Raw genomic sequence first — 20516 nt, 5'->3', positions numbered from 1 at the left:
AATATCTTCATTAATGATCTGGAGGATGGCATGGACGGCACCCTCAGCAAGTTTCCAGATGACACTAAACTGGGAGGGGCGGTAGATATGCTGGAGGGTAGGGATAGGATACAGAGGGACCTAGACAAATTAGAGGATTGGCCCAAAGAAATCTGATGAGGTTCAACAAAGACAAGTGCAAAGTCTTGCACTTAGGACGGAAGAATCCCATGTACTGCTATAGACTAGGGACTGAATGGCTAAGCAGCAGTTCTACAGAAAAAGACCTAGGGGTTACAGTGGACGAGAAGCTGGATATGAGTCAACAGTGTGCCCTTGTTGCCAAGAAGGCTAACAGCATTTTGAGCTGTATAAGTAGGGGCATTGCCAGCAGATCGAGGGACATGATCGTTCCCCTCTATTCGACATTGGTGAGGCCTCATCTGGAGTACTGTGTCCAGTTTTGGGCCCCACACTACAAGAAGGATGTGGAAAAATTGGAAAGCGTCCAGCAGAGGGCAACAAAAATGATTAGGGGACTGGAACACATGACTTACGAGGAGAGGCTGAGGGAACTGGGATTGTTTAGTCTACGGAAGAGAAGAATGAGGGGGGATTTGATAGCTGCTTTCAACTACCTGAAAGGGGGTTCCAAAAAGGATGGATCTAGACTGTTCTCAGTGGTAGCAGTTGACAGAACAAGGAGTAGTGGTCTCAAGTTGCAGTGGGGGAGGTTTAGGTTGGATATGAGGAAAAACTTTTTCACTAGGAGGGTGGTGAAGCACTGGAATGGGTTACCGAGGGAGGTGGTGGAATCTCCTTCCTTTGAGGTTTTTAAGGTCAGGCTTGACAAAGCCCTGGCTGGGATGATTTAGTTGGGGATTGGTCCTGCTTTGAGCAGGGCATTGGACTAGATAACCTCCTGAGGTCCCTTCCAACCCTGATGTTCTATGATTCTATGACCCCTTCCTGTCCAGTGTGGAGTGTACACAACCCATCACAACACAACCAAGAGGATTTTGTACTTTAAATAAAACTTCACTTTATAATTCTATTGCTGTAAACCCTTATTATATTAACAACAAAATGCCCACAACTTCACGTATGTTATCGCTATTTTCTTAACACCCCCTTTAACCAGGGCAAGTGGGATATCCGATCTGAACCCAAAACTTTTTTTTTTTTTTTAACAGCCTATAAAGCTGCTTTTCCCAGCTCCAGTGCAGCACTGCAGATTAGTTGATTTTGCAGCTACCAGAAAATTCTTCTGGAGCACAGAGCTGGCCCATAGGAACCTCTCTGATTTTGATATAGCACAGTTTTCAGTGTTTCTCTTTTTATTATCTAAGAAGTATGCTTGGCAGAATTCCACTGTGGTTTTTTTTTGTTTTTTGTTTTGTTTTTTATAATTTTGACACATAATATATATGTTAATTTTTAAACTTTTTTATCCATGTAAATTTTCACTGTTGAAGGAAATTATATGGGCGGGAGGAAAGGAAGTAAACTATAATTAAATGAGAGCAGCCATTGAGATTCAAAAAGTTAAAGCTTTATAACTGTTAAAACACAAATTGTCACCATCACATGTCAAACTATACATATTAAATATCCTTAAAATCAAACTCTAATAAGTTCTCCAGGAGCATTTTTCTTATCTTGCCTATCTGTAAATTTTGACGGTCATCACTCTAAATATTTTTTTGTCAGTTTGTGGTTGCACAGTGAAATCAATGTTTACCAGCATTTACCAATAGCAATCTATGCCTTCCAAGACTACTTAGAAAGCAGAAATCACTGCAACCTTTTGACAGCCATTCCAACTATGAGAAAATAGGATTTGGTTGACCCCAGTATAATTTTCAGGTAGCTGTGATATAACAGCCTGATGCAATCTGGGACATTTCACTGGGATGTCTCAGTGGAAATGGAGCCAACTGGTATGACTTTGGGGACATGAAACAAATTTTGTTTTAGTTATTTAATTGATGAAGCCCCCTAACTAGCCCCTGGTTAGTGGAGTAATTCAGCCCATATTATGGTTGGAGTAGAGTAAATAAGTAGATTTTACTGTCCTCTATAATCAAGAGAAATTTAAGGATTAAGTAACAATCTAAAACTGATTGCCCACCTAGTAATCATTAGACATCACATATTCAAAGGCATTTTCTTTCTATAAATCTGCTACTAATCTGATTATTCCAAGCACTATGCATTTTACCTATGTGACTCTATAGACTCTAGTGGATCGGCATCCGTCGCTACCACATGTCCCAGCCATGAAACTATGGAACCGTCTCTGAGCTTCAGCAACTACTTCTCCACACCCTCCAAACAATACTATGAATTCTCAAGTCATGCTTCCCAATACGCTTGTGAAGAATGAGAAGCCAACAATACGACTTATTTGAGTATCTATATGTAACAACGACAGACCCTGGTCATCGGCGGGTGGGATTGAACCTAGGATCTCTAGAGCTTAGTGCATGAGCCTCTACCACATGAGCTAAAAGTCAACTGGCTGGTGGATACGGCTGTAGAGCAAACGCATTAATCTCTCTCTCTCTAAGTGGTCTCCGTGCCACTAGAAGGGACAGAACACCACACCCAGAAGGTGTGTGGGTTAGACATACATGTATGAGCATGCTTACTGAACAAATAGGAGAGCCTTTTTCCCCTGCCAAAGCCTTATTCCTGACTTTGTAAGCAAAAGTTAGTACTCAGCACTATTCCTTCCTATATAAAGTTAACCTACAAACAAAAGGAAATTCTTTTCATCCATGGACTTGCCCAAAATAGCAATATATTTTCTATTCTACTGCAAAGATATGAGAGCTATGACATTACCAAGATGCTCATTTAGTTCAGTGATGACACGGAAGTGGAGAAAGGCTCTTTCAAAGTGACTATAGGAGAGTTGGAGAAGAAATTAACCAAAGACTTCTTTTTAAAATGCTGATCAAGGATATGGTTCCTCTTTAATTAGACATGTGACCATCACCCCAGCTGACAGGAGTGCAGACACTCAGCAATCAGAGCACTGAGGCAGAAAATCATTCTTTTTTTTTTTTTTTGCAACATCACTTTGTGCTTTGAAATAAAATTACTTTCTGAGGTTGTGAGACCTCTGTAGCACTCCATAACATACTGCTTTATTCATGAATGTAAAGCAGGCCTTCATACCTTTAGAACATAATTTTGGAAATAAAAGGTGATTCTGTGAAAAACAGCCTCATTACTCTTTCTTGTGCCTTGCCTCCTGCTGCCAGTGTTGGTCTTCCTCTGTCCAATTAAGTGAGCACTAAGCACCAGCATTTTGAGTGAAGAAAATCCAATTAATCTGAAGTTTTACTACTGCCCTTCAACTTTCTTCACAATGGACACCTGTGGCGCTTAATGAAAACCTAGACTTTGTAGAAAGAACATTTTGGCTGGATAGAAAATACATGCACTTCTGTAAGTAACAGGTCATAAGCTATGATTTATTGGATTCCACGTTTATTACCTAAACAAAAGAAAAACATGTGGCACTCAATTTATCTTTGTGATACATTCAAGCCTTAATTTCATCCAGGGATATTCTCTATGGATTAAAAGTACAATTTTCCCCTGAAAAGTGGCTGTAAAAATGGCATTTTCAACTCAACACATGAACTCCGTATTTACCTAGAGTCTGACCCGCTGACTGTAATGACCAAAATAAAATGTTCATGCTTTTCATTCCTATTAGTGCAGCAAGAGCACAGGCAGCTAAGAGCGTAAGCAGGAATCTATTCCTGGCTGTGGATCAACAGCCTTTTCTTTTTTTTAAAACTTAGTTCCAGTCAGTTACATCTGTAGACACCCAGCAAAGACGGGTGTGCACAGGTGTCACAGAGGGCACCATCTGAAAACAATGAGGTTGCACAAGTGTTACAAAGGCCCTAATTTGGCCTGCAGAACCTTTGTAACAGGCAGTAGCATGAGAAGGAACGAAATAAGCATGCTTCTCAGCTCTGTTGTGGAGTTTGCAGGGCTGCTGGTTAGAAAAAGCATCTCCTGCTTGTAAACCAAGAACATTTGGTAAGGAGATAACACACCCACACATACACTCACGGAACCCATGATACCATTTCTACAGAGTCACTTTTCAGAGCAGAGCTGAATTTTAAGCTGCATGAATTGGGACACTGTGCTCTGAAGTGCCAGGGAGGTCTGAGAAAAGCAAAAAGTGGTTGTCTAAATGTACTTACTCATAGCTTTGTCTAGATGGTGCTAAAAATTAAACTTTATGATAATCTAGATTCTTACCTAGTATACCTCCTAATATGAAATTTCTCCAAAAAAGAAATGTTTATTACTTTTTGCAAGAGGTTGTGAAATAAGTAACTTTTGAGTATATCATCATCTATGGTAAAACAACACATAACATGTTTTTATATTTAAAGTAGGACTGTCAATAATCGCAGTTAACTCAAGTGATTAACTCAAAAAAATTAATCGCAATTAAAAAAATAATTGCGATTAATCACACTTATAACAATAGAATATCATTGAAATTTATTAAATTTTTTTTGATATTTTTCTACATTTTCAATATCGATTTCAATTACAACACAGAATATAAAGTGTACAGTGCTCACTTTATATTATTTTTATTACAAATATTTGCACTGTAAAAATGATAAACAAAAGAAATAGTATTTTTCAATTCACTTCATAAAAGGACTGCAGTGCGATCTCTTTATCATGAAAGTGTAATTTACAAATCCAGATTTTTTTTGGTTACATAACTGCACTCAAAAATAAAACAGTGTGAAACTTTAGCGCCTACAAGTCCACTCAGTCCTATTTCTTATTCTGCCAATCGCTAAGACAAACACATTTGTTTACTTTGACAGGAGATACTGCTGCCTGCTTCTTATTTACGTCACCTGAAAGTGAGAACAGATGTTCACATGGAACTTTTGTAGCTGGCGTTGCAAGGTATTACATGCCAGATATGCTAAATATTCGTATGCCCCTTCATGTTTCGGCCACCATTCCAGAGGACATGCTTCCATGCTGATGATGCTTGTTAAAAAAAAAAATGCGTCCATTACATTTGTGACTGTACTCCTTGGGGGGAGAATTGTATGTCTCCTGCTTTGTTTTACCCGCGTTCTGCCATATATTTCATGTTAAAGCAGTCTCAGATGATGACTGAGCACATAATCATTTTAAGAACACTTTCACAGCAGATCTGACAAAACACAAAGAAGGTACCGATCTGAGATTTCTAAAAAATAGCTACAGCACTCGATCCAAGGTTTAAGAATCTGAAGTGCTGTCCAAAATCTGAGAGGGATAAGGTGTGGAACATGGTTTTAGAAGTCTTAAAAGAGCAACACTCTGATGCGGAAACTACAGAACCCAAACCACCAAAAAAGAAAAATCAACCTTCTGTTGGGGTCATTTGACTCAGATGATGAAAATGAACATGCATCAGTCCGCACTGCTCTGGATCATTATCAAGCAGAACCCATCATCAGCGTAGAAGCATGTCCTCTGGAATGGTGGCTGAAGCATGAAGGGACATTTGAATCTTTAGTGCATCTGGCATGTAAATATCTTGCAACACCAGCTACAACAGTGCCATGTGAATGCCTGTTCTCACTTTCAGGTGACGTTGTAAACAGGAAGCAGGCGGCATTATTTCCTGCAAATTGTAACCCAACCTTGTTCATCTGAGTGATTGGCTGACCAAGAAGTAGGACTGAGTGGACTTGTAGACTCTAAAGTTTTACATTGTTTTATTTTTGAATGCAGTTTTTTGTAATAATAATTCTACATTTGTAAGTTCAACTTTCATGATAAAGAAATTTCACTACAGTACTTGTATGAGGTGAATGTTTTTTGTTTTTTACAGTGCAAATATTTGTAATAAAAAATAAATATAAAGCGAGTACTGTACACTTTGTATTCTGTGTTGTAATTTAAATTAATATATTTGAAAATGTAATAAACATCCAAAAATTTTAAAAATAAATGGTATTCTATTGTTGTTTAATCTCACGATTAATCACAATTAATTTTTTAATCGCTTGACGGTCCTAATTTAAATTGTTTGATGAAGAACAATGGAGGTCTGCACAAGACCCAAAATAATATGGCGTCAAAAGCATTTATCGTTGGAGTGGTACAGTTATGAATTGTGCTTAGCACCTGGATCCATGGACATTAGTAGAGATGCCTTTGAGACATTTCATGCTATACTTCCCAACAACCCGTAATTTCTACCATCTTGAAATGCTACACTGGCACCATATCTATATCTGATTAACACAAGATTAAAAACTAGAGTTGTGAAACAGAGCCTGTGGACTTGGAAACAATGCCTTCGCTGATGAATGTCCAAGGACTAAAGGGTTAAAGGTGCCAAAGGGAATATAGAGATCCTGACTGAAGAGTTAATCAGATATATAAAAAGGTTTTAAAGCTGGGAGCCTTGTATAGAATACGACAAGAGGCATGGCTTTCAGTTGCTTACCCAACAATTACCCAACATTGGAACTAATTGAGAAACTTAACAGTAACAAGTCACTGGGACCAGATGGTATTCACCCAAGAGTTCTGAAAGAACTCATATGTGAAATTGCGGAACTATTAACCATGGTTTTTTAACCTGTCCTTTAAATCACCTACTGTACCCAATGACCAGAAGATAGCTAATGTAATGCCAATATTTAAGAAGGCTCTAGAGGTGATCCTGGCAATTACAGACTGGTAAGTATAACATCCGTACCAGGCAAATTAGTTGAAACAATAGTAAAGAATAAAACTGCCAGACACATAGAAGAACATAAATTGTTACGCAAAAGTCAACATGGTTTCTGTAAAGGGAGATCATGTCTTACTAATCTATTAGAGTTCTTTGAGGGGGTCAACAAACATGTGGACAAGGGGGATCCAGTGGACATAGTGTACTTAGATTTCCAGAAAGCCTTTGACACGGTCCCTCACCAAAGGCTCTTACGTAAATTAAGTGGTCATGGGATGAGAAGGAAGATCCTTTCATGGATTGAGAACTGGTTAAAAGACAGGGAACAAAGGATAGGAATAAATGGTAAATTTTCAGAATGGAGAAGGGTAAGTAGTGGTGTTCCCCAAGGGTGAGTGCTAGGACCAATCCTATTCAACTTATTCATAAATGATCTGGAGAAAGGGGTAAACAGTGAGGTGGCAAAGTTTGCAGATGATACTAAACTGCTCAAGATAGTTAAGACCAAAGCAGACTGTGAAGAACTTCAAAAAGATCTCACAAAACTAAGCGATTGGGCAACAAAATGGCAAATAAAATGTAATGTGGATAAATGTAAAGTGATGCACATTGGAAAAAATAACCCCAACTATACACACAATATGATGGGGGCTAATTTAGCTACAACTATTCTGGAGAAAGATCTTGGAGTCATCGTGGATAGTTCTCTGAAGATGTCCACGCAGTGTGCAACGACAGTCAAAAAAGCAAAACGGAATGTTAGCAATCATTAAAAAAGGGATAGAAAATAAGATGGAGAATATCTTGTTGCCCTTATATAAATCCATGGTATGCCCACATCTTGAATACTGCGTACAGATGTGGTCCCCTCATCTCAAAAAAAGATATACTGGCATTAGAAAAGGGCAACTAAAACGATTAGAGGTTTGGAATGGGTCCCATATGAGGAGAGATTAAAGAAGCTAAGACTTTTCAGATTGGAAAAGAGGAGACTAAGGGGGGATATTATAGAAATATATAAAATCATGAGTACTGTGGAGAAAGTGAATAAGGAAAAGCTATTTACTTGTTCCCAAAATATAAGAATTAGGGGCCACCAAATGAAATTAATGGGTAGCATGTTTAAAACAAATAAAAGGAAGTTCTTCTTCAATCAGCACACAGTCAACCTGTGGAACTCCTTGCCTGAGGAGGTTGTGAAGGCTAGGCCTATAACAGGGTTTAAAAGAGAACTGGATAAATTCATGGAGATTAAGTCCATTAATGGCTATTAGCTAGGATGGGTAAGGAATGGTGTCCCTAGCCTCTATTTGTCAGAGGGTGGAGATGGATGGCATGAAAGAGATCACTTGATCATTACCTGTTAGATTCACTCCCTCTGGGGTACCTGGCATTGGTCACTGTTGACCAACAGGATACTGGGCTGGATGAACCTTTGGTCTGACCCAGTATGGCCATTCTTATGTTGACATACCTGCGACATCCAGGGGACGCTTCTTAAGAGCAGTAACCACTGGGCCATCTTTCCGGCGTAACAGGGGACTGCTCCGTCTTTCAGCAACTTTCTGCTTTAATCTGGATCGTAACTTCAGGTTGGGTTCAGATGCTGTACAAAGAAAGAAAAAGTCATCACTGAGTGCAGAATTCCATTTAATATCATCTTATTCATTGTTTTCTACTAACTATATTGGCTAATCTTCAATGAAGTATACCACAGAAATGTAAGGGAAATTAATCATATGACATAATAATTGGAATAAAGTGTTATCAGTATAATGAAAAAATAACAACAGATGCCTTCTGCACTAGTTCTGTTAAAACACTGATGATCAGGATTAATAGTGCTTTTTATAAAAAATAATGTTACAATGTTTTACCTATGGACTGGAGATAATGGTTTGCAGTATGATTTGTTGTAAAGTTAATGAGATCTAATACAAAGTAAGATATTCACCTATAATATATTTATAAATCACTCCACTGCTGACTACTAAGCTTATCACAAAGGTAGAGCCTTGGAATGGATATTCTATAAATTAATAAATCAATGGGCCTCTATAACGAATAACAAAAGAATAATTATCTTATTTTCCAAGCATAGTTCAAGGATTGTTGTATGACTAACACACACGCAATACTTCAAAAGTTTATCTTAAAATGTATGACTACCTTAAGGTCATCAGGACTGCCAAGAGGTTTATGGCCACAGGAAATTTGTAAAATTTGAACCCCTTTACATCATATGATACACATTTTAACTATCCTCTTAAATGAAAGTTTCAGGCATGGTAATGTTCCAAGACGGTATATTCATCAAATGGAAGAGTCAGGAAATGTGCACAGAACTCTCATCACATCCTCCTAAGTAGGAATCACAGAAGAAACTTAACTGCCAGCACTACTTGTCTCATATAAATATTTTTCAACAGGTAAAGAAACCACGAGAAAGGGAAAAGATTCCCACTGGAAGACATCTTTCTTTGTAAACTTTTGCTCTCTTGAGTATATTTGAAATATTTCCTTGAGTGCCTCAGGGCTCCTGACATTTACTGGATTTATGAACTTACCCAAACTTTCCCTTCCTCCACTCTCCAGCAATTCTGCTGTCTAATTCCTTTTATTGGCAAGTTCTATGCTCTCACCACTAAATAGTGGTGAACTTGATTCTTTGTGCCCAAGGGTTGACAATGTAAAACTTCTGACTTGAAGTCAGATTTACAAACTGATTTTGTTTAACAAAGTCTGGCTACAGATTTATTTCCTGCTAGAATGTGTAGAATGCCAACACAGAATGTTTTAATTGTGGATAGCACACAAATTGGAAGTTGATGACTTCATGATCAACTGCTTAAAAGTTGTCATCAAAACTGTTCTCTGATGAAACTTTAGAAAAGGAGCTTTTCATGAATATACCATGGTCAGAAAAAATTGTCTACCTAAATTTGCTTTAAAAAAAGATAAAGGAGATACTTTTAAAAAGTGTCAGGCTCATCAAGATGATGTTTAAAATTCAATTTGAAATCCATTAGTGAAGGGCAAAATCACGTTATATGTCATTTACATAAAGAAAGCAAGTGGAATGAATATAAATCTGTTGTTTGCCAGAAGGACAAAATTAAAGAGGGGGCTATTTAAATATCAATTGCACTTTCTTCCATGTTAGTTCAAAAAAAAAAAAAAAAAAAAAAGAGCTCTGCTTTAAAGGGAAGGACCTAATATTAGTTTAAAAGTAGACAATAGACATGAGAACACTCAGAACCTCATGATATAGTCTTTAGTCTTTAAGGTAGATAATTTACAGTTGCAGCCAATTTACATTTTAAATAAACAAACTGATTAGATGTTTGGGTCTATACTTTAAAAATAAAGCAAAGCAATATTTCATATAAATGTGGTCACGTATATTGTGCATATATATGGAGTATCTACATATGCTTGCAACGTATGAAGTGAGCTGTAGCTCACGAAAGCTTATGCTCAAATAAATTTGTTAGTCTCTAAGGTGCCACAAGTACTCCTTTTCTTTTTGCGACTACAGATTAACATGGCTGCTACTCTGAAGCATATTTTACAGTTGGTTAAAGCATCTGACTTCAGACAAAGAAAAAATATCACAATATAAATTACATTAAAATGAGGATTTCATTCATATTATTTATTCTTGTACGGTATTTGTCTGAATTACGTTTTGTGTTGGGAATAGAGAAATCACAGTATTTTAAAGGTATACAATGAAGAAAGTGTCTAAGTATGGAACACCTTAAAATGGAGAAAAAAAAATCAGGGTATCAAAGATTAGCTAATACAGTAACTCCTCACTTAAAGTCGTCCTAGTTAACATTGTTTCATTGCTGATCAATTAGGGAACATGCTCATTTAAGGTTGTGCAATGCTCCCTTATAATGTCGTTTGGCAGCTGCCTGCTTTGTCCACTGCTTGCAGGAAGAGCAGCCCGGAGGAGTGAGTTAGTGGGGGTTGGGTGGAACCAGGGTGGACCGGCAGCCCCCCAATCAGCTCCCCGTTGTTCCCCTAAGTTCCCTGTGCAGCAGCTGCCCAGCAGGCTACCAATTGCCAGCAGTTCTGCTGTCCCTCCCCCCACTGCCATGTGCTGCTCCTACCCTCTGCCTTGGAGCTGCTCCCGGGAGCCTCCTGCTTGCTGTGCAGAGGGTGGAAGGGAGGGTCTAATGTCAGGGTGTCCACCTCCCCCTTGCTCCTGCACCCCACTTACCCCATCTTCCATAGAGCGGGGGGTGGGGGTGAGGACACAGGACAGGGCTCAGGATGGAGGGAGCTTCCTGGCAGCAACTGCCATCTCGGGCTTGCAGATTAACTTAAAAAGGCAGTGAATTTAGAGTGGGCTCAACAAATTTAAAGGAGTAATGAGCATCTCTCTCTCCCCCCCCCCCCACACAGAGTGTGTCTCTGTCTCCCCTCCCTCCATTCGTGCTGCCTTATAGAATGTGAGGCTACATTAACAACAAGTTAACCCTTGATGGCTCAGCCAATTGCTAGTTCATCATTTAGCAGAAAGACATCCCTTGGGAAACATCCCACTCTCTGACTTTACCACCTCAGCCAAGCTTCACAATCATCATCGCTGTGTACCAGTATTAAATTGTTTGTTTAAAACTTATACTCTGTATGTATATGTATCTATATAGCTACATAATGTATAGTCTTTTGTCTGGTGAAAAAAATTTCCCTGGAACCTAATCCCCCTCCCACATTTAAATTAATTCTTATGGGGAAATTTGATTCGCTTAACATCATTTCACTTAAAGTCACATTTTTCAGGAACAGAACTACAACGTTAAGCAAGGAGTTACTGTATGACAAATGATGTTACAGGTCTGAGTATACTAATAAGAATCCTTTCCTGTAACAAGAATTTCAATGTGAATGAAAATAAAGAACCACATGCTTAAACAAAACATCTCCAAAGGAAGATATGACCATCCAAAGAAAACACATGGAACTTCCCAGACAAATGTATTACATGATGTTCTTTATCCCCTCCTCATCTTGAGATAAGTTTAAACCCTTACCATTCTACAACTAAAAGTTTAGACTTTGTTCTACAATATTCTTTTTTTTTTAAATACTAATCCTATACAGAAATCTTTATCAAAACTCCAAGGACTTTTTAAACATTGGTATCCCATTTCACCTGTCATTCATATCCGTGGTACATGAAAATATCTGTATACATTTCACTTGGTGTTATGTAACTCGGAGTTAAGTGATTTAACAACACCCTGCCAGCAGCACAGAATGATCTGAAATTCTAGGTATTTACATATGTCATTTCGGAATGTCTCACTATTATGAAGGATTTCAATTTTCAACAACGCTCAGTCAGGGCCAATAAGCTTATTTGTTTTTTTTACTGTCATCTAACAAAAAAAATGCTGCCTAAATTTGAGAGACCTATACTTCAAAAGTATAAATAAGAAAATAACATGAATCAGCCAGCACATACTCACACAATATTATGGAGTTTGAGCGCATAAGTTCAATTTTCTTGAGGAAACATCAGTTCTACTGAAAATAAACTGACATTCATCCCACCATACAATGTATCCAAATTATGAGCTGCTCAGAGTCTTAATGCAATCTACAGTGCTTCAAAGTCAATCTCAAAAGCTTTGTACTCTTCAGGTCACGTAATGTCTTCTAATAAAATGATATACACTTATTAATTCAAAATTCAGTTAGGTATTGTGACAGGGTCGGGCCAGATGGCTACAGGAGAGTAACAGAAGGCAGATATATTAGCCCCAGATTAAGGAGGTCCGTTTTCCCTGGGTAAGGTAACAGGGAAGGTTCCAGAACAATCAGGAACCTTCTGGAGACCATTAAGACAGACAGGCTGATTAGAACACCTGCAGCCAATCAAGAGGCTGCTAGAATCAATTAAGGCAGGCTAATCAGGGCATCTGGGTTTAAAAAGGAGCTCACTTCAGTTTGTGGTGCGTGTGTAAGGAGCTGGGAGCAAAAGGCGCTAAGAGCGAGGACGCATACTGTTGGAGGACTGAGGAGTACAAGTATTATCAGACACCAGGAAGAACGTCTTATGGTGAGGATAAAGGTGTTGGGAGGAGGCCATGGGGAAGTAGCCCAGGGAGTTGTACCTGTTGCACAGCTGTTCCAGGAGGCTCTCTAGACAGCTGCATTGCACAGGACCCTGGGCTGGAACCCGGAGTAGAGGGCGGGCTCGGGTTTCCCCCAAACCTCCCAACTCCTGGTCAGACACAGGAGGAGTTGACCTGGACTGTGGGTTCACAAAAACGGCCAAACTGAGGGCTGCCGTGAAGCTCCAAGGTGAGCAAATCTGCCAAAAGCGCAAGACCTACCAAGGTAGAGGAGGAACTTTATCACAACTGATGTCAGCAGTGGGATTTGGTGTGCACAGCGCGATGGAAGAAGGCGGCTGTTTGGGGGGAGAAAAAAAAAAAAGGAGAGAGTTTATTTTTTTTTTCACTACAATGGAGGAGGTAGTGCGGGCCCTGATACAAGCCACGGCTGCCCAGCAGTAGGCTACTTGTGTCCAGGCAGCCGCTCAACAGGCGGCAGTGCAGCTACAGCAAGAGACTAATCGCCTGCTGATGGACCAGGCTGCTCAAGACCGGGCTATGTTGCGGAAACTGGTAAACCAGGTAAAGGCCCTTACAGAGCTGAACCGCGGCCATGATGGGACGCAGATCACGCGGGCCAGCAATTGGCTGCAGAAAATGACACGGGAGGATGATGTAGAGGCATACCTCCTGGCCTTTGAGCGGACAGCCCTGTGGGAGGCTTGGCCTCGAAAACAGTGGTCTGGCATCCTCGCTCCATTCCTGTGTGAGGAGGCCCAGAGGCCTACTATGATTTGCCTGAAGAGGCTGCGGCAGACTACCCACAGCTGAAAGCAGAGATCCTGGCCAGATCTGTGGTAACGACCGCAGTGCGGGCCCCGCAATATCATGAGTTGAGGTTCCCCGGAAAACAAAATCCCATGGTCCCAATTATATGACCTAATCCATTTCACATGAAAGTGGTTATGAACTGAGTCCCGGAGTCCGGAGGAGATACTAGAGGTTCTGGTCATCGACCGATACATGAGAGGACTACCGCCAGACCTCCGCGCCTGGGTAAGCCAGAACAAACCCTCCACCTACGACGAGGTTGTCACACTGGTAGAAAGGTGAAGGACGGCAAGGGAGCTGACCCGACCAGTTAAGGAAGAAGCACCCTGGGTTAAACTAGCAGCACCAAGCCCTAGAGCCCAGGTGAGTGGGCCACCAGGAGAGCCCAGGTGGAAAAAGAGAGGAGTTGAAGGCCCACCAGAAGCCACAAAGAGTCGGAGCACTGAGGGGGAAGAGGATTGTGATGTTAGACTGCCCAAACCAAGAGACCAGGGAACGCTCCATACAGATGTTACACCTCCGGGGAATGGACACATAGCTGCACGGTGTCCCAATGCCGAAGAGCCTATGCAGTGTAACCTAGGGAAGTGGGCAGACCCATGCTCCCTAATCCACCTTGTGGGGGTCTCACTAACCCCACATATGTACACCAAACCAGTAAAGCTAAATGGGGTAGAGACCACGGCACTGGTTGATTCGGGGAATGCTGTCACGCTTGTCTCGGGGAAGCTTGTGAAGCATAGTTAGCTGCTGTGGGCCAAACGTACGGGGATAACACGCATCCATGGGACAGTTGGTTATTACCCCACTATCCCAGTAAAAACAGAGATTCAGGGGAACACTACTGAGGTAGCAGGAGGTGTAGTCCCTAAACTCCCATACCTGGTGGTCATAGGGAGGGACTTCCCAGGGTTTGAAGACTTACTCCCGGTAGAGGAATTGGAGAAAGGGGGAAACCCTGAAAGTAGTGAGGCAGCCACAGTAGATTGTCAACCCTCAACCTTCTCTGAAATATCCCCAGATTTGTTCTCCACTCCCAGACAGCGTAGAAAGACGAAAAGGGAAAGGAGGGCAGCTAAGGCCTTGGGAACCCGAATACTGGCCCAAAGCCAGAGGGTGGCTCTCTTAGGTAGGCGGACCTGAGCAGCTGAAAAGGAGGCCACCCAGGAGGGAGCAGCTCCCGAGTCTGATCCACACCCTAACGCCTCTGAACCAGGGGAAGCAACAGAGACTGGCCCCCTAGATCTCAGGCAGATTAGCCCTGGGAGAGGAAATTTTGGACGGGACCAGGCTGAAGACCCAAGATACGACAACATTAGGAAGGAGGAGACCGAAATAGATGGGGTTCCCGTGGAAGGGAAAACCCAGGGACCAGGACCCTACTTCATAATGAAGAAAAATCTCTTATATCGGGTTGCACCAGTACAGGGGCAGAAGGTACAGCAGATCCTAGTACCTCAAAAACACCAGAATGCTGTATTAAGTCTGGCCCATAGTCATCTTTTTGGGGGGCATTTGGGAGTAGAAAAGACCCTGGCACGGGTCCTGCGACGATTCTTCTGGCCTGGAGTACATGAAGAAGTGCGGAGGTACTGTGCATCCTGCCCTGAGTGTCAGCTGCACAGTCCCTGTCCCCACCTGAGGGCACCTTTAGTACTTCTTCCCATCATAGAGGTCCCCTTTGAGCGAACAGCCATGGACCTAGTGGGACCCCTGGAGAAGACAGCCCGGAGCCACCAATATATACTTGTCATTCTGGATTATGCTACTCGCTAACCAGAAGCCGTCCCCCTGCAGAACACGGCCTCTGAAAAGATAGTAAAGAGTTGGTGGGATCTTTGCCCAAGTGGGGCTACCAAAGAAGATATTAACAGACCAAGGAACCCCATTTATGTTGAAGCTAATGAAGGACCTCTGTATGCTGCTCCATATACATACCCTGAGAACTTCAGTCTATCATTCGCAGATGGATGGGCTGGTAGAAAGGTTTAACCGAACACTCAAGGCAATGGATAAGGAAAGTGGTAAGTCGGGGCGGGAAGGATTGGGACACCCTACTACCCTACCTTATGTTTGCAATCCGGGAGGTACCTCAGGCCTCTACTGGGTTTTCCCCCTTTGAATTATTATATGGACACCATCCCCGTGGCATACTAGATATCGCAAAAGAAATCTGGGAAGAAGAACCCAATGAGGGGAGAAATATAATTGATCACGTGTTACAGATGCGAGAACGGGTCACCCCTATTGTATGGGAACATTTGGAAAAGGCACAGGAGGCCCAGCGAACCCATTACAATCGCCAGGCAAAAGTCCAACAGTTCCAACCAGGGGATCAGGTGATGGTGTTGGTATCCACGGCAGAAAGCAAGCTTTTGGCCCAATGGCAGGGGCCCTATGAGGTGGTTGAACCCGTGGGGGAAGTAGCATACAAGGTGTGGCAGCCAGGACGCCGGAAACAAGAACAAATTTATCATATTAACCTCCTAAAGCCTTGGCACCAACGAGAGGCATGTGTAGTGGCCCAAGAGACCCCGATCCAGGGAAATAACATACAGGAGCAGATCAGGATATCCACTGATCTGACACCAAACCAGAAGAAGGACATAACTGAGATGATCAACTGATACCATGACGCGTTTTCAACCAAACCAGGTCAGACCACTGAAGCATATTACCACATTATCACATACCTTGGGGCAAAGGTAACTTTAAGTCCCTATCAGATCCCAGCGGCAAAAAGGGAGGAGATCAAGGCAGAGGTAAAAAGGATGTTGGAGCTGGGAGTCATCGAAGAGTCCCACAGTCAGTGGTCAAGCCTGATTGTGTTGGTGCCCAAACCCGATGGCACCACTAGGTTTTGTAATGACTTTCACCGGCTAAATGACATATCCAAATTCGATGCATACCCCATATCGATGAGTTAGTTGACCGCCTGGGCAATGCCCGATTTTTGACCACCCTTGATTTAACAAAGGGATACGAGGGAAGGCGGGGCTGGGCAGGTGTGTGCGCAAGCAAGAGAGACTCTCGCTCAACTTCTGGGCAGGTGTGTGCGCAAGCAAGAGAGACTCTCGCTCAACCTCGTATGGAGGGATAGGGCTTCAGGTTGTTTGGAGGTAGGTATTAGGAGGTGTTTGGAGGTAGGCTCTGTTCCCTCAGGCAGAGCAGAAAATGTAGCAGCCTGCCTGCATAGTTGTTCCTATTGTTGTTAGTTAATTGTTCCCATTTATAGTGAATTCTCTATCCAGGAAGCATAAAAAAGGTGTAAAATGTTTAAGGATCCTTTACATTGCCAGAGTGGTGTAAAAGAGCCTTATCGTAAATGACAGTAAAGGAATCCTCAGCCAGGAAGATCTATGTGCTCTCTCGCTTTTTTCCTGTGCCTGAGTGGCACAATGGGGTAGATTAGAATTCAGGATCTATTTTACTTACCCATTTAAAAAAAAGGCTTTGAGGGAAAATAAAATGTTTATCAAGCGGTCAATAAAATGTCAGGACAGTCAGAACCAAGCACTTTCTAAAGTAGCTAGCGAGGATTATAACTGGAATGCAGGGTATTGGTTACCAAGTATTTGTAACTTAACACTCATGTGTTTAGAAAGTCCTGAATAGTTAGTGATGTTTTTCTGTACTGTAGTTTAAATAAATTACCAAAATAATTTAAACTGGCTTGATTATATTGTGTTATTTTGACAAATAAAATATGCAGAATTTTTAATTTTTTCATGCAGAATTTCCCCAAGAGTAATATGTTCTCTCCTCTCTCTAAGGCCTCTCTATTGCATGTGGAACATAGGGCCTTCACCACTGCCTTTATGGGGGCACAAAAGCCTTCCTGCTATGTCAAAGCATAGTCCATGGGCAAGGACAGGAAGAAAACATATTGTGAGTAAACTAACAACGTAAGAAATTAAAACATGTAGAACAACTGCTTCCCCAGTCCATAGGGGCTCCTAAACAAGATACCCATCATGTGCTTTTCCACAGGACCCAATATGACTTGAGACATTCTATCTGTCTTCTTTCAGCCTCACTGTTTTACCTCCCTGAAACTATTCATTTTAAAGTGGGCTTCTGAAGTAATCTTACACACTGCCTCATTTGCATAAGAGATTTAGCATTTTTCATATTCCCCATACAACGCATTTATGAGAGAAATAATCAGACAGATGTGCCAGGAGTATACCTATCTTTACAGATATTAAGGGTAGTTCTTTAGTATTTCTAAGTAATACTGACTTTTACAATAAGTTTGGCAAAGGGCAAATGCTATCCTGGAATGTATAAACAAAAGAATCTCGAATAGAAGCAGAAAGGCTGTTTTACCTCTGTATTTGGCACCAGTGCAATACCAGATCCAGTTCTGGTACACAGAACTCAAGAAGAGTAAAAATTGGTGAGGGTTCAGAGAAGACCCACAGGAATGATTAAATATGTCATCTAGTGATAGATTCCAGGAGTTGAATCTATTTAACATATCTGGCGACCAGTGGTGCTGCCCATAGGCCCGGTAATAATCCAGGGAGCGACGCCACCTGCTTCAAGAATGGTGTGCAGGCTCCAGCGACTGTGACTGGAAGCATGGGGATTGTCTGTGATGCTCCGGAAAGCGCCGAGTAGGCTTTGGCGAATGGCGCCTATGAACCAGGGAGCAGCGTCTGTCGGGTGACTGCTGCTGGGGTTCCGGTACCGTGGGTCAGCTGACTGATGTCGCGATCCAAGGGATCGGTGCCTGGCGTCCGGCGTTCTGTGTCAGGAATTCACCGAGTGGCCACAGGTCTGTGTCTGAGGCGTGACTCCGGAAGTTGTTGGCATGGCCCTGGTGAGTGAGATGGGGGAGTATGATGCTCCGGGGCTGACTTTTGTAGGGGTGCCATGGAAGGCTTTACTCTAGAAACGGTTGGGAGTGAAGGGTCCTTGGGCCTCTCTTCCCGAGGAGTAGGCAGCTCCGGGAGGGAGAAGATGTCCTTTGTTGCTTGAAAGGCTTCCAGGATGGATGGCACCATGAGGTACCACATGCCTCTATCACTCCCTGGAGTAAGAGGCAGATTGTGGGGCAGACTAGGCCCAACACGTGAGGCGGCCGCCTGGCTACCCTCCTGTGATGGTGAGATGGTCCGAGCCAGTCTAGGCTTGATTTCTCCCTTATCCTTGCCCTCCTGGGTCCTCTGGGAGCGCCCCCTTCCCGCATGCTTTCTCTACCTTTTGGCTGGTACTGGTGACTTGGACTGGTGCCAGGAGGTACTTCTTGTCAATGCCCAAGTACCGAGTCCAACTGTGCAGGCTCCGAGGCTGTGGCAAGTGCTGACTTCATGAGGAGCATGCGGAGTCCAACATCTCTCTACTTCTTGGTCCAGGGCTTGAATCCCTTGCAAATGTGACACTTCTTGCTAATGTGGGATTCACCCAGACACTTCAAACAGCTAAGATGTGGATTGTTGATTGGCATGGGCAGGATCCCCTGGGAGAACAACATGGAGTCCAGGAGACCTGGCTATATTTTAAAGAACCCTGACTGACTATTGATTTTAAAGAATCCTGATTGCAGGAACAAACTATCCTGATGTGTAGAAAAAATAATACATATGGCAGGTGACCAGCTTGGCTTAACAGTGAAAGCCTTGCTGATCTTAAACACAAAAAAAAGCTTACAAAAAGTGGAAGATTCGACAAATGACCAGGGAGGAGTATAAACATATTGCTCAGACATGCAGCAAAATCAGGAAGGCCAAACAACATCACTTGCTAGCTGAAACTCCAAATGTGAAGAGTAACAAGGGTTTCGGGTTTCTTCAGGTATGTTAGCAACAAGGTTGTGGTCATGTCCATGGATGCACTGCATCCGAGGATGCTAAAGGAGTTGGTGGATGTGATTTGCAGAGCCATTGGCCATTATCTTTGAAAACTCATGGCAATTGGAGGAGGTCCCAGATGACTCGAAAAAGGCTAATGTAATGCCCATCTTTAAAAAAGGAAAGGTGGAAGATCCGGGGAACTACAGGCCAGTCAGCCTCACCCCAGTTCCTGGAAAAATCATGGAGCAGGTCCTCAAGGAATCAATTCGGAAGCACTTAGAGGAGAGGAAAGTGATCAGGAACAGTCAGCATGGATTCACCAAGGGCAAGTCATGCCTGACTAATCTAATTGCCTTCTGTGAGAAGATAAGCGGCTCTGTGAATGAGGGGAAAGCAGTGGACATGTTATTCCTTGACTTTAGCAAAGCTTTTGACGCGGTCTCCCACAGTATTCTTGCCAGCAAGTTACAGTAGTATGGGCTGGATAAATGGACTATAAGGTGGACAGAAAGTTAGCTAGATCGTCGGGTTCAATGGGTAGTGATCAATTGGTCCATGTCTAGTTGTCAGCCGGTATCAAGTGGAGTGCCCCAAGGTTCGGTCCTTGGGCCGGTTTTGTTCAATATCTTCATTAATGATCTGGAGGATGGCATGGACTGCACCTCAGCAAGTTTGCAGATGACATTAAATTGGGAGGAGAGGTAGAGATGCTGGAGGGTAGGGATAGGATACAGAGGGACCTACACAAATTGGAGGATTGGGCCAAAAGAAATCTGATGAGGTTCAACAAGGACAAGTGCAGAGTCCTGCACTTAGCACGGAAGAATCCCATGCACTGTTACAGACTAGGGACCAAGCGGCTAGGCAGCAGTTCTGCAGAAAAGAACCTAGGGGTTACAGTGGATGAGAAGCTGGATATGAGTCAACAGTGTGCCCTTGTTGCCAAGAAGGCTAACGGCATTTTGGGCTGCATAAGTAGGAGCACTGCCAGCAGATTGAGTGACGTGATCATTCCCCTCTATTCGGCATTGGTGAGGCCTCATCTGGAGTATTGTGTCCAGTTTTGGGTCCCACACTACAAGAAGGATGTGGAAA

General features: G+C 42.4%; 1 protein-coding gene across 1 annotated transcript in view; it reads right to left on the bottom strand.

Moving 5' to 3' along the window:
• HDAC4 (histone deacetylase 4) overlaps nt 1-20516 on the bottom strand; it is a 311748-nt gene that overhangs the window by 106485 nt on the left and 184747 nt on the right. Inside the window, 1 exon segment of the mRNA XM_038421049.2 lies at nt 8193-8324. Coding sequence (XP_038276977.2) covers nt 8193-8324 — 132 coding nt within the window.

Source organism: Dermochelys coriacea, chromosome 11 (assembly GCF_009764565.3).
Source record: "Dermochelys coriacea isolate rDerCor1 chromosome 11, rDerCor1.pri.v4, whole genome shotgun sequence".
Taxonomy (NCBI): Eukaryota; Metazoa; Chordata; order Testudines; family Dermochelyidae; genus Dermochelys; species Dermochelys coriacea.
Note: the sequence above shows the minus strand (reverse complement) of the source record. Positions and strands in the feature narration are given on the sequence as shown.